Below are 12,388 nucleotides of genomic sequence, written 5' to 3'. Positions count from 1 at the left end.
AGCCGCTGCGTTCACAAGCAAGATGTGTTGTTTATAATGTGTATAGAAAAACATTCGATGAAGAAGGGTCAAACACATCACAATTTTCAATTTTGAAGATTTTATTGGTAAATTGGATTTACCCGTTTTGATACTTTAAATTAAAAAATATTGTATGTAGGTAACTATAATATTGTTCGTTGATTAGAATATAATTTTGTGAAAACTTATTACAGGAGTTTCCAATACGGCTATTCTTCAAGTCCAAGCTGTCCAAGTCAATTTTATAATGTGTGTATCTGTTAATACTTACGAAAATAAACATAGTTTTATTTTATTTTATAAAAAATTATAAGCAGTTTTGATCTACATTATCATTATATCGATATTTTCACATGGCATACTGGTAATGAATATACAAATATAGGTATGTGTAAATAATAATATATAATAACTGTATAAAAGTAATATGTATAATTATTGTATATTATACATGTAAGTATGTACCTACATAATATTAAATGGATATCTCATTATTAAGTACAGTATTGTCCACTTATGTAATGTGACTATATATATTGAGGACAAAATAAAAAATAAGCAGTATCAAGATCGTTCAGTCCATTTTCCCTAGGGTTGCACACTCAAAATTTTGATTTCCCTAATTGCCATCAGATTCTGGTTTACCTATATCCTTTAAAAATGTTTGAGTCATAGAAATTATGAGCATTTATTTTATAAAATGTGCAGGTGAATTATTTAACTTCTAATAAATATCTATACTTACTACATAACAATAGGTATAAAGCCAAAGAATTTATGAGGTCTAGACGAGCTTATCTCAAGAAATGATAAAGGACAGACCAAAAAAAACGATCAGCGTCGGATGAGTTGGTGATAGGCTATATTATGTATAATATTCATATAAATTCAACGGGGAAAGCTGGGGGCGTACCGCTAACACATATAACACTTAATATATAAAGTCCTGTTTGTTCTTACTGTTCTGTGTGTATAAAGTATTCAATAAAAAAAATTAAAAATAACTCAAAAATTATGTGTAAATAGGTGTAAATGCATTGTTTGGTATCAGCGCCATCTGTTTTTTGTCTTTAGTACTAAAACAGTTTCCTTGTGCCAACACGTCGATTAAAAGTCGCAGCTATGTGTCATTCTTGACTTCTTGTAATTCGCTGTTTGTTCTATCATTGATCCATTTACGACGCGGCCATTGGTTAATAGCTGTTTGTTTTATATTACAAAATCTTTTAACCAATTAAAAATCGCCATTGCTTTTACTGCTGCCACGTTAAGTAGACTTCTGGTGTAAATGAAAACAAATTCTTTAGCTGTCATTCAAATGACTGTGTGAGGAGTGTATCCGCCTTTTGATTGTGTTTTTGTGAACAAAGTAAGTAAAAATGTACTCATATTATTTATTTATAACTCTCTTTATGCCTTAATAATAGACATATATGCGCTTTATGTTTTAATGATTTAAACTTATACTCAACCCAAGTTGACGTCATTGATTTCCATCACAAAACAAGGTTCGCCAGAGCTATATTTTCCTATATTCAAAAATAATGGACACATATTTCCTTTATTTTGCAAGAAAATATTTAACTTCCAATGTAATATAATCATTTTGTAGTGTATCAATAAAATCACTGTATAAATTATCATTAAATAATTTCCAATTTTATCCCGAATATCATATCATATAACATTTGCGTTTCATTAACAAGGTTCTATGAAAAACCAGCTTTATGATAAATTTTACCTATAAACCTGAAAGTCTGTGTAAGATCCGCTGTACCTACATCCATCCAATTTTGTCAATTACCACACATGCTTAATTGGTTTGATTACGAAAATGTGTCAGCTTCTTACAATGAATAACGCCCTAAATGATGTAAAACTTCTTGCAATTCAAGTATTCACACAAATATTATATTTATCGTGTTATGTGCATAGTTCTTACTTTTCTAGATAACACTGATAAGATAGTGCTTGATGTATCTCTAATACATTTCTACAAAATTAATAATCTGTTTTAATATTGTTGTAGGTAAAGGGTCCACCATGACGGCCCAAGTGCAAGCTTTGTATGACTTCACAGGTGAGCCTGGCACCACCGAAATGTCAATAACATGCGGAGAAATCTTAACATTAATAAATACAGAAATAGGTGAAGGATGGTGGGAGGGAAGGAATTCCAAAGGTGAAACAGGCCTGTTTCCTGCTGCTTATGTAAGGAAATTAACCCAGGAGGAGTCTGCACCAACAAAAATGGCTCCAGCTGCACCAAGATATGACCAAGCTGCAGATGAATGGGGTGAACAACAGTATAGTGCTGGTGATAACAACTACCAGAGAGGTACATCCCAAGATGACGGCTGGGATGATGATTGGGATGACGACACCTACTCAGAAATTGGGCCAGCATCGCAGCAGAAAACACAATACAATCAGCAGCCATTAGCACCATTACCAGGCATGCCCATTAATGATTATAACCAACACATTGATGATACTGCATCTACATTTGGGTCGTCTGTTGGAACAGTTAGGAAAAATAAATTTGCACCATCTTCTAAAGTTAGTGGAGAGAGCTACCTATTGGGTACACTGAATGTTGAGGTCTCTGACTCAGAGAAAGTTTATATTGTTCAAGATGAAGATGGTTACATCTGGTCTCCCATCACACAGCCATACAATGTTACCGTAGCTTCACCCAAGAAAGAATCAAAATTCAAGGGGATCAAGAGTTTTATTGCATATCAATTGACACCATCCTTCAATAACATTCAAGTCTCTAGAAGGTACAAGCACTTTGACTGGTTGCATGAGAGGTTACAAGAAAAGTTTACACTCATACCTATACCACCTCTACCTGATAAACAGATATCTGGCCGTTATGATGAGCAATTGATCGAGCGCAGGCGGGTGCAACTGCAGGAATTTGTTGATTGGATGTGTAAGCATCCTGTCCTGTCCAAATGTGAGGTATGGCAGCATTTTCTCACTTGTACTGATGAGAAACGCTGGAAAGCTGGTAAAAGACAAGCTGAAAGAGACAACCTGCTCGGCTTAAATTATTGTGTATCTCTAGTTGTACCTGAAAAAGCTTTACTTCAATCACAAGTAGATCACATCACAGAGCAATGCCACACTTTCATTGGTAGCATGGATTCATCAGTCAAATCAGTTACCAATATGTGTCTCGCACAAACAAAGAGATTCCAAGGCCCATACAAAATTGACTGTCAAAAGACAGGTGAAGCATTTTATAGTTTAGGGAATGCATTAAGTTTGGATGAAGGTACAATAGTTTCTACATCCAAGCTGACATCAGCTATCAAAATGACAGGAGGAGCTTATATTGAAATAGGAAGAATGTATGAGGAGCAGCCTAAATATGATTGGGAGCCATTAGGGGACAAATTTCATTTATACAAAGGTATTGTTGGGTCCTTCCCCGATTGCCTTGGGAACCACAAAGCTGCAGTTCAGAAGAAAAAGGAGTGCGAGAGATTAACAGCTGAGCACAAAATGGAAGTTGCACAATTAAATGAAGTTTTACGACGAACCGACGTCATATCGTATGCCCTTCTTGCCGAAATTAACCATTTTAAGAGTGAGAGAACTGTAGATTTGAAGGCCACTATGCAGAAATTTTTAAGGCAACAAATCACTTTTTATAAAAAAATTGTTGAGAAGCTAGAAATAACACTTCAACAATATGATGAATAGATTGTATTGAGTAAACAAATGTGCTATATTCAAGCTATGAGTACATTGAAAAGTATTCAAAATGGACTTTATGAAATTTAATTTTTATATGTGTAACAAAATTAGGCATTTGAATAATCCAAAGGATTTGTAGAAGATATATAATCAATACAATGTAGGTATATGTGATGGATATTGACTGAATGTCATTATAAAATACACAATTATAATTTTTTATACGCTGATAAAATCTGTACATATACAAATTTGCGCTTTTCGCCATTTCTACAACATATTTTTATTTTTTGTTATGGATAGTTTTAAAGTTGTACTAATTTTCAAATATTTTGAGACATTGTATGTTTATAGGTTAATTATAATTGTTGTAATATTCCATTTTATAAATAAGGTTGCTATAATAAATGATGAATATGTTCCTGAGTGTTTTTAATACAATTTTATACACAATAAACCTGTATTATTTATGTGAAGACCTTGACCTTATGAAATTGTAAGTATGATGAAATAAACTTTACAACCATCCACTTGTTCAAAGTCTAATTCAATTCTCTTTTTTTTTCAGGATCTGCGTCAGCATCAGACTGTGCAAGATGAGATAGCCAATAACACCAATTACTAGTTTAAGGCAAACATAAGGCTAAGAAATAATAATAGTATAAAAAATAATGGCAACTGAAAAGAAAGATGGTAATGCACTCTTAGCAAAGAAAAAGAAAGTGAAACCACGAAAATCAAGGGATGCCGATTGTTGCAGTGTCAACTTCCTCAAATGTGTTCTACATATTTTTAATGTGATATTTCTGGTGAGTAATTTTACATTTTTTTTTTACTAAACCTTAATATTTTAGATATCTCGATCGACAAAACGGGCAAAAATAGAATTTCTTGACTTACATTCACGTCCGTAATTGGTAAAATTTGCTCAAACCTACCCAGTCCATATCCTCCATTTATATTCAAAAACAGATTGTCGTCTTTGCCTATCAAGAAGCTAGACCATCGTTGGTATTGGTTAAGACAGAATTTATTTGTCTGGTCTTATTTAAATTTTTGCCTGGTTAAAAATGGGCGTATGCCCGTTTAGGGAAAACATAAATGAATGTATTTAACAAAAAAGAAAATATGAAAAGACGCAATACATATTATTAAAAATACACTTAAAAAAATGGTTGTATCCAGTAGTACCTAAACTTCTTAAATAAAATGTTTATTATGGTTGTATGACAAATAATAAGCTTTCCTTTTAAAATGTATGTTTTTATTAAATATTAGACCAATAAAGTAATCCATTCACGTATAAGATTAGAGAGGATTATGAGTTTTACCGCAAGGTCACTATGTAGAGTGTACTTTACCTACTCTCGATCAAAAATTAATTTTCAAGTTTTGTATTATTTTACACAATAGTCATGTATGATAATTTGTAATAATTAGCAGGTAGTAAGCGTGTAATAATAATGCTCATTAGACTAATTATTAAGAAGAATTATTTAGTAGACTCGCGCTGATAAACAACTGCATCATTTTAAAAACATTGCTTTTCCCGTAATAATATACCGTAATTAGCTTTCATGACCATGTTTAATTAAATAATTTGAACACACAATAAAGTATTTAGCTAATCAAAATTAATTGCCATATTATGAGTCCCGCTCATATTATAAAATTACGTATGAAAAAACATATACATAATATAAACGATAGTATCTCACGATATGACAAAAATATATCAGATCCTACAATTACAAAACTAAAAAATCATTCAATCTATCTTCGTTCGTATTGTGATATATCTAAAAACACTATAAAACAATCACAGCATATGAATGCTTTATTTTCATCGAAGCATCCGTCCGTCTGCACTCTACAATAATATAATAAGTTGTCTTGACCCCTCGTCGACACTGCACTATTCTAAACAGGCCTACTCCAGATCTTACTTGCTCAGTTTCATCCTTTACTAATATTATAAATACGAAAGTGTATGTGTGTTTGTCTTTCTTTATCGTCGAAACGGAGCAATTCTATGATATGATTTCTGTGTCTGGAAATAGTAGTCCAGACATAACATAGGCTACTTTTTACCGGGGTGAAATATTTTTATTTTATTAATTTTTTAAATATCTCAGTGCTCCCTCTTTTTCCCGCGAAAGTATCGATTCCCTAGCAACGAGTCAAATAGTCTAGAATATTACTATGAAGTAGCAGTAGAGGAAGAATAGACGCAGGATCTCATTTTTTTTTTTTGTATTCCAATTAGTTAGAAATATATCTTCAGTTTGCAGGTGCCGGAGTGTTCATAGTAGGAGCTTGGACGATCGCAACTAGACACCGATTCGTTCCACTTCTGCCAACATTTACTTACCCAGCCATTTCATACTTATTATGTATTGCTGGGGCTTTGGGCTTACCCCTCTGCGGTCTCGGCTGCTGTGGACTGAAGACTGAAAACAGGACTAGCTTGTTGTGTGTAAGTACTCTTTAAATTATGAAAAAAATGTCCGTAATTCATAATAAAATGTGCCCGCGATATTATACATGCTTAATTTCCTTCTAAAATTAACCATTTTACATAAAAAACGCGCTCAATATTTTTGTATCGCGAATAAACACTTCCATTTTAAAATATTTTTAATACTTTCTGTAGATATTGTAGATTTAAGATGGCTCGAGACACGTTTTTATATCATAAAAATGTTAGACCGCTAAATAAGTGACCTTGAAAACACGTTATAATTAGATTAGCTAATTGACTAGCTACAGAAAGTAACATAATTTCGCATGACAACGACCCATAGTTATATTAAAAAAATGTTAATTTTTTATGTAATATTTATAATATATTAGTTTTTTCAAGCAAAATAATAATAATAAAAAAATATAAAAATATAGACATAAAACGTAATTTGTTACCAATCACCATACCTAGAGTCATAATATCGTAAAGAACTCACATTTTTTTTCATTTTCAAAATATTTACGATAATACCTAGTCTGTGAAACTCTTTCCTAATCTAATGATATACCTTTCCAGTACACATATTTCCTACTCATAACTTTCATCCTGGAGGTGGGTGCCGGTGGTCTAGCGTATTACTATGAAGTAGCAATAGAGGAGGAACTACGCAATGAGCTCAATTCCACATTTATCACAAACTATGCGCTGGACACCGTTGTTACTGATGCAGTTGATACTATGCAAGAAGAGGTAAGAATTTCATTATTTTAGTAAATTTGTAAAAAAACAATTTTCTTTGTAAATCCAGTCTTTTAACTAAAGATTAATAACTAAAAAAAAATTGTTTTCCCAAATTTACTAAAATAATGACTAAAGATGAAAAGAGCAAAAAAGGCAACATTCTCTATATTGAATTATTTTTTTTTTTTGTTACACCGGAATCATTTAAGACTGTAATAATAGTGGTGTCATTCTATTTTCTATAAATATATTATCGTTTAAGCATTTTTATTAAAGTAAACATGTTTGTAGACCTTTCACGCTTGTAGTGAAATACATGATTTATATTTACTTCCTATTTAATTTAGATAACAGTATTTCAGAATATTTTTTCTCAATCTTGATATACAAATATTGCTAGCCCAATATTGACTATTCTCCTGTTTGTCTTTCCGCCAGCAACTTGTCACCGACTTGTTTCATTTAATATTTAACTGGACGTTTTAAATAGGCTCTCGAAGCAAAAATATAATATTCGTAAAGTCACCATCATTATCTAGCATTATAATAATTGCTCTTGAATCATCTATCTAAATTAAGGCTATCGATTGATTCACAAGTCGTTTATACAATATCTTTGGGATAGAAATAAAACTCTCAGATAAACTTTTCCAGTCAACTTTATTTTTCCTGAATTGAGTTATATCGCTGCTATATGAAGGGAAACATTAAAAAAATATTATTGTCATATAAAAAGTTAAACATAGCTATTTTTAAACATAGCAACTCCATATTTACAGTTCAAATGCTGTGGAGCGGGTCGGTATTCAGATTGGCGTAAAAGCGCCTGGCATGAACACGACCCCCGACTGCTGGTGCCGGACTCATGCTGCAAGACTGTTACACCTCGATGTGGCATGAGAGACCATCCCTCTAATATATACTATCATGTAAGTAAATAAAATAAACGACTAGTTTCACATCTTTTGTAAGCTGTCACTTAAGCGGTACGAAAATTTACGTCAAAGAGTATCAAATAGGCTACAGTTCGATTCAAACTTATGGCGTATGTATACTAATGGCGGTTCGGAAGTTGCAGGTGCGAGTGCGGGTGCGCACAGGTCCCATAACGTCCCGCTGATATCTAAAATTGTATTCTACACATCGGATCGGACGATGTTCCGAGCCGCCATTAAGTTTGAATCGTGCTGTATCAGGGATTATGATGGTTATGATATACATATATTAAGTTGTGAAAATAGTCCAAAATGCAATATTTTGAAAGCTACTTAGTATAATCATTAATAGATTTCCTGCTGCTTTTGATGATACCTGTAGTAATAAGAACTATTGTGGTTTTTTGTGCACACTATAGTAAAAATAAGAATATGATTTTTTTATGTATGTTCAGTGCGATTTGTATAATATTACATATAATCATTATGATAATCCAACAAGTTAAGACTAAATAATTTTCAAGATATACAGTATCTTTAGAAATTTACTAAGCAGTTCTATCCTTTTTTCAAATACAATATTTGTGTATATATATACTTCGTATAATGATGACATTTTTAATTACAGGGTTGCGTCCACGAGTTCACAAAGCACATCCGAGACCATCTCGTCATACTGGCGGCCGTGGGGGTCGGAATGTCGGTCATACCAATATTCGGTTTCTTCTTCTCATGCGTTTTGTACGTTAAAATAAAACATGTGATTGACTGACCCCGGCCTAAGGCTGCCGCCGCAAAAAATCGCAAGGTTTTCGACAAATCGGCGTCCGCCGGGGACCTGTCAAAACCGACCAATCGGAGCTCGTACCGCGCGAAGTTTCAAGAAAGTTCTCGAACCAAACGAACTGTCAGACGCACGCCATGCCCGCTACACTCAAATTCAGAAAAAAGTAACATACCCATATCGACTATTAGCGATAATGTTAGTATATAAAATACAAACCAAAAAACAGTTTTATACGTTCGGTTCGCGTTTAAACTGTTAGCACAACGTTCTTTTTGTATCTATATTTTTCTATTGTAAAAAATTTGTTACTATACTAAACTTAGCATGCGGTAATCCTATTTAAAATTGAATGTTTAATGCTTGCAAAGTTATAATAACGTACGTGTAGATGTTAGGAACAATGCAATCGAAATCATAATAGATTTAGGTGTAAGAGATGACGGGAATCTCATGAAATATCATTAATTCATACCTTGTGTTCAATGAATGTTATAATGTCATAGATATAAAGTTGTTTGTGGTGTAGTGAACTAAAGAGTAAGTAGTAACTGTGAACGAATTTATATTTTAATATATAAGCATGAGATGTTACACTGAAAATGTCATATAAATGTAAATGCAAAGGCATAACTTTTTATTAAGGGCTGATTTTTCAATCCTTGGTTAAAACTTATTCATCGAATAACATAATATTAAACTACCATTTCAAAAATGTATTCTAATCACAATTCTAATTGTCCGTATTTGACAGTTTACAAGTGACATTTTAAAATGTTCGTGTAAAACTTTATTGGACGGATAACTTATTTTATTACCCAAGAATTGAAAAATCGGCCCTAAAACGAATAAATAACAGGTCTATTTTAATTAAAAATAAATGAGCGGTGAATCAAAAACATGACCACGAAAATAAACAACAAAACGTAGAGAAAGAATAAAATTTAAATTTTGGAAAAAAACTTGTTTATTCAGATGAGTATACAAGTTTTTTTCCAAAATTTTAATAATATAACATACATAATAATATGTGTAAGGGCGGCCGTACACGGACCGCTTCAAGCAGTTGAGACCGACCGCTTGAAGCCGCAACCGCGCGGTGAACTATAGACATTCATTCACCGCCGTACACATGACCGCTCGAGCCGTCGCGACCGCTTCAAGCCGTCAACTGCATGACGAAATTCCACCGTGCCGTTGACGGCTCGCGAGCGGTCGTGAGGCATACACTGACTGCTCGAGCCGTTGACTGCGCTAGAGCCGTCGACGGCTCCCTATCCTCCTGAAAATCAATGACTTGACTAGTCAAAAAAATCAACCGCTCGAGCCGTTGGTAGCGACGGCTCGAGCGGTCAACAACCGACGGCTCGAGCAGTTGACGCCGACCGCTCGAGCCGTCCGTGTACGTCGCTCAGCCGTTAACTGCTCGAGCGGTCCGTGTACGGCCGCCCTAACACGTACAATAAATTATGTTGAAGCCAATTAATGTTAATCATACCATATTATCTTATTTATTTGAATGTGATTACATCTATATGACATTGAATATATACAAAGGTGCTATATTGTTATCAATACCGTTTAATTGTGTACTTAAGTCTAGATTGTATTTGATAAGACTTTGGTGATAGTCAATGTATTATGTTTTATACAGGTATTCGTTAGTAGCTACGAATAATAAAATATGCTTTTAAAAATAACTATTTTTTCGAGATTATAGTTTTTATTTCATTTTCATAACACTTCAATATATTCATATTTTATCTTTAAATTAACATACTAATTACTATGACGCGATTTTGAATCGTCTTTAACCTAAAACTCAATTCCACTGAATTTAGTTTTTAAAATTCGGACATTCACATGCTAAACCAAAGATTAAAAAATACAAATTGATTGTGTAAATTTATTCAAAAGCCCCATTATTTGTGACCTCTAACATTTACTTTTTTATAATCCTAACACGTATGCTAATTCGAACATCTGTATAAAAAGTCCACGGAACCATCACACTGTTATTGTTACCAAAGCTAATGTGCCTTACATTAAATTAAGAAACGTAATCGGTTATAATTAATTAATTATTATTATTTGTATGTCATTTAAAATGTTTATAATCTCGTTAAAGATCTGTTCTTACTGTGTTAGTCATTTTTATTTATTGTGAATTTGTATAGTCAAGTCGTACAACACTATTTTGCATTGTAACTTTGTTGTTTTACTGAATATTGTAATAAATGCAAAGGCAATATGTTTCAGCCAAATATATTTATAATTTTAGTTTTACGGGTATCTGTACTTATTAAAAAATAATTGTCACAAGATATAATATATTGGTTCTATTTGTTGTTTAATATAATTTTTAACTAAATACTTGTTTTTATTTCTACATATTATATTCTTATAAGATTCTTCTGGTATGAGTGAATTCCATATAGTGCACAAAAAAATATACTCAGTATTCAGGATTTCCCCAAAAGGTAAAAAGGTTTTAACCTTATTCGGGTAAATAATTGTGTATTTTTTACATTTATAGTCGAGTTTTATTTTACAAATTTATATTTAACATGAATTAAAAGGTAAATGACTATTTGAAGGCTATTCTAAGAATCAGCATTATTGCTTGATTTATTCAGAGCGGAAAAAAAAGTCCTTAACGATTATTCATGTATTCGAAAAACGCATCATAATATCTTTTTGCGTCGTAAGGTTTGTTGTAAAAAAATATCTATTATTCTGCCTTTAGAAAGTAATACACCGAGTAAGTAAAATGTATTATTTATTATTTACACATATAAGCATTATACAATATGGAAAAATATGACCTTTTTACTGTAATAATTGTTCTTAGTTTCGATTCTTGTGAAGGCTAATGTGCGGTGGTGATCGCTCGTTGCCGGGCGACCCACCAGTTCGTTTGCTCGCTTTTATAAAAATCTGTATTTCACACATCGAAAGAACCTTCCTAAGTCTTTCTCCCTTATTGACTGATTTTATCGGATAAAATCAGTTAATAAGGTTATTAACCCACACCCTCAGTCATTAACCGAATACGTGCCCCAAAATATTTTTGAAGGTGGCAGTTGTGTTTTTATAAAAACAGTTTTGACTGGGTACCTTAGTCAAAACCTATATGGACAATGATTAATTTAAAGAGCAGACTCTTTAAATTATTCAATAAGGTTATTGACTGGTTTAGGGTTTTGACTGTAAAAATTGTAACATATTATATACATAATATACAAGTTCTTTTGAACTTAGCCTAAAACGGGTGCTACTTGTAAAAGAAACAAACATTAACTTAATTTCTTTTTTTTTTCACTCATCGTCTTTTTTGGTTTGTACAAAGCGATTGAATACGAATCTAATAATTATAATGCCAATTAAGTAATGATCTTGAACATGAGATCATCGCAGAAGATTCTACATACAATAACATTTTACGACGTAAATTAACTACTGCGCTTGAGTCATTAATTAAAAACGTAGGTAAATAATTATCGTTCTTTACGATTGCATATTTCATAATATTTTCCCTATATTTTATCCATTGAATTTCAATAGTAATAACTCATAGAGATCTAGTAAAACTACATACATTTATATTTTATACTAATTATACTAGATTTAACCCCGCGGCTTCGCCCGCGTTTTCAAAGGAAAACCCGCATAGTTTCCGTTCCCGTGGGATTTCCGGGATAAAACCTATCCTGTGTTAATCCAAGTTACCCTTTA

The 12,388-nt window shown here is 32.5% G+C and overlaps 2 protein-coding genes across 5 annotated transcripts in view; both read left to right on the top strand.

The window, feature by feature from the left end:
• The window catches only part of LOC123691566 (CD151 antigen-like), a 139,632-nt gene extending 130,520 nt beyond the window's left edge, over nt 1-9,112 (top strand). For all 3 annotated transcript variants that reach the window (XM_045635998.1, XM_045635999.1, XM_045636001.1), the window contains 5 exons: nt 4,298-4,538; nt 6,014-6,205; nt 6,770-6,943; nt 7,714-7,863; nt 8,498-9,112. In XM_045635998.1, coding sequence (XP_045491954.1) covers nt 4,401-4,538; nt 6,014-6,205; nt 6,770-6,943; nt 7,714-7,863; nt 8,498-8,641 — 798 coding nt within the window. In that variant the 5' untranslated portion in view covers nt 4,298-4,400 and the 3' untranslated portion in view covers nt 8,642-9,112. The remainder of the gene's footprint in view (nt 1-4,297; nt 4,539-6,013; nt 6,206-6,769; nt 6,944-7,713; nt 7,864-8,497) is intronic.
• On the top strand, nt 1,330-4,150 carry LOC123691565 (sorting nexin lst-4). Of its 2 annotated transcripts, none has more exons than XM_045635996.1 (2): nt 1,330-1,390; nt 2,051-4,150. In XM_045635996.1, the coding sequence occupies exon 2, from the start codon at nt 2,065-2,067 to the stop codon at nt 3,733-3,735; it is 1,671 nt and encodes a 556-aa protein (XP_045491952.1). In that variant the 5' UTR covers nt 1,330-1,390; nt 2,051-2,064; the 3' UTR covers nt 3,736-4,150. The 2 variants fall into 2 exon arrangements, with proteins under 2 accessions (XP_045491952.1, XP_045491953.1); XM_045635997.1 differs by lacking the exon at nt 1,330-1,390 and adding an exon at nt 1,419-1,529.
• Nucleotides 9,113-12,388: the final 3,276 nt, after the last annotated feature.

This window comes from Colias croceus, chromosome 5, assembly GCF_905220415.1.
Source record: "Colias croceus chromosome 5, ilColCroc2.1".
Taxonomy (NCBI): Eukaryota; Metazoa; Arthropoda; class Insecta; order Lepidoptera; family Pieridae; genus Colias; species Colias croceus.
This window is presented reverse-complemented; position numbering and strand designations above follow the sequence as displayed.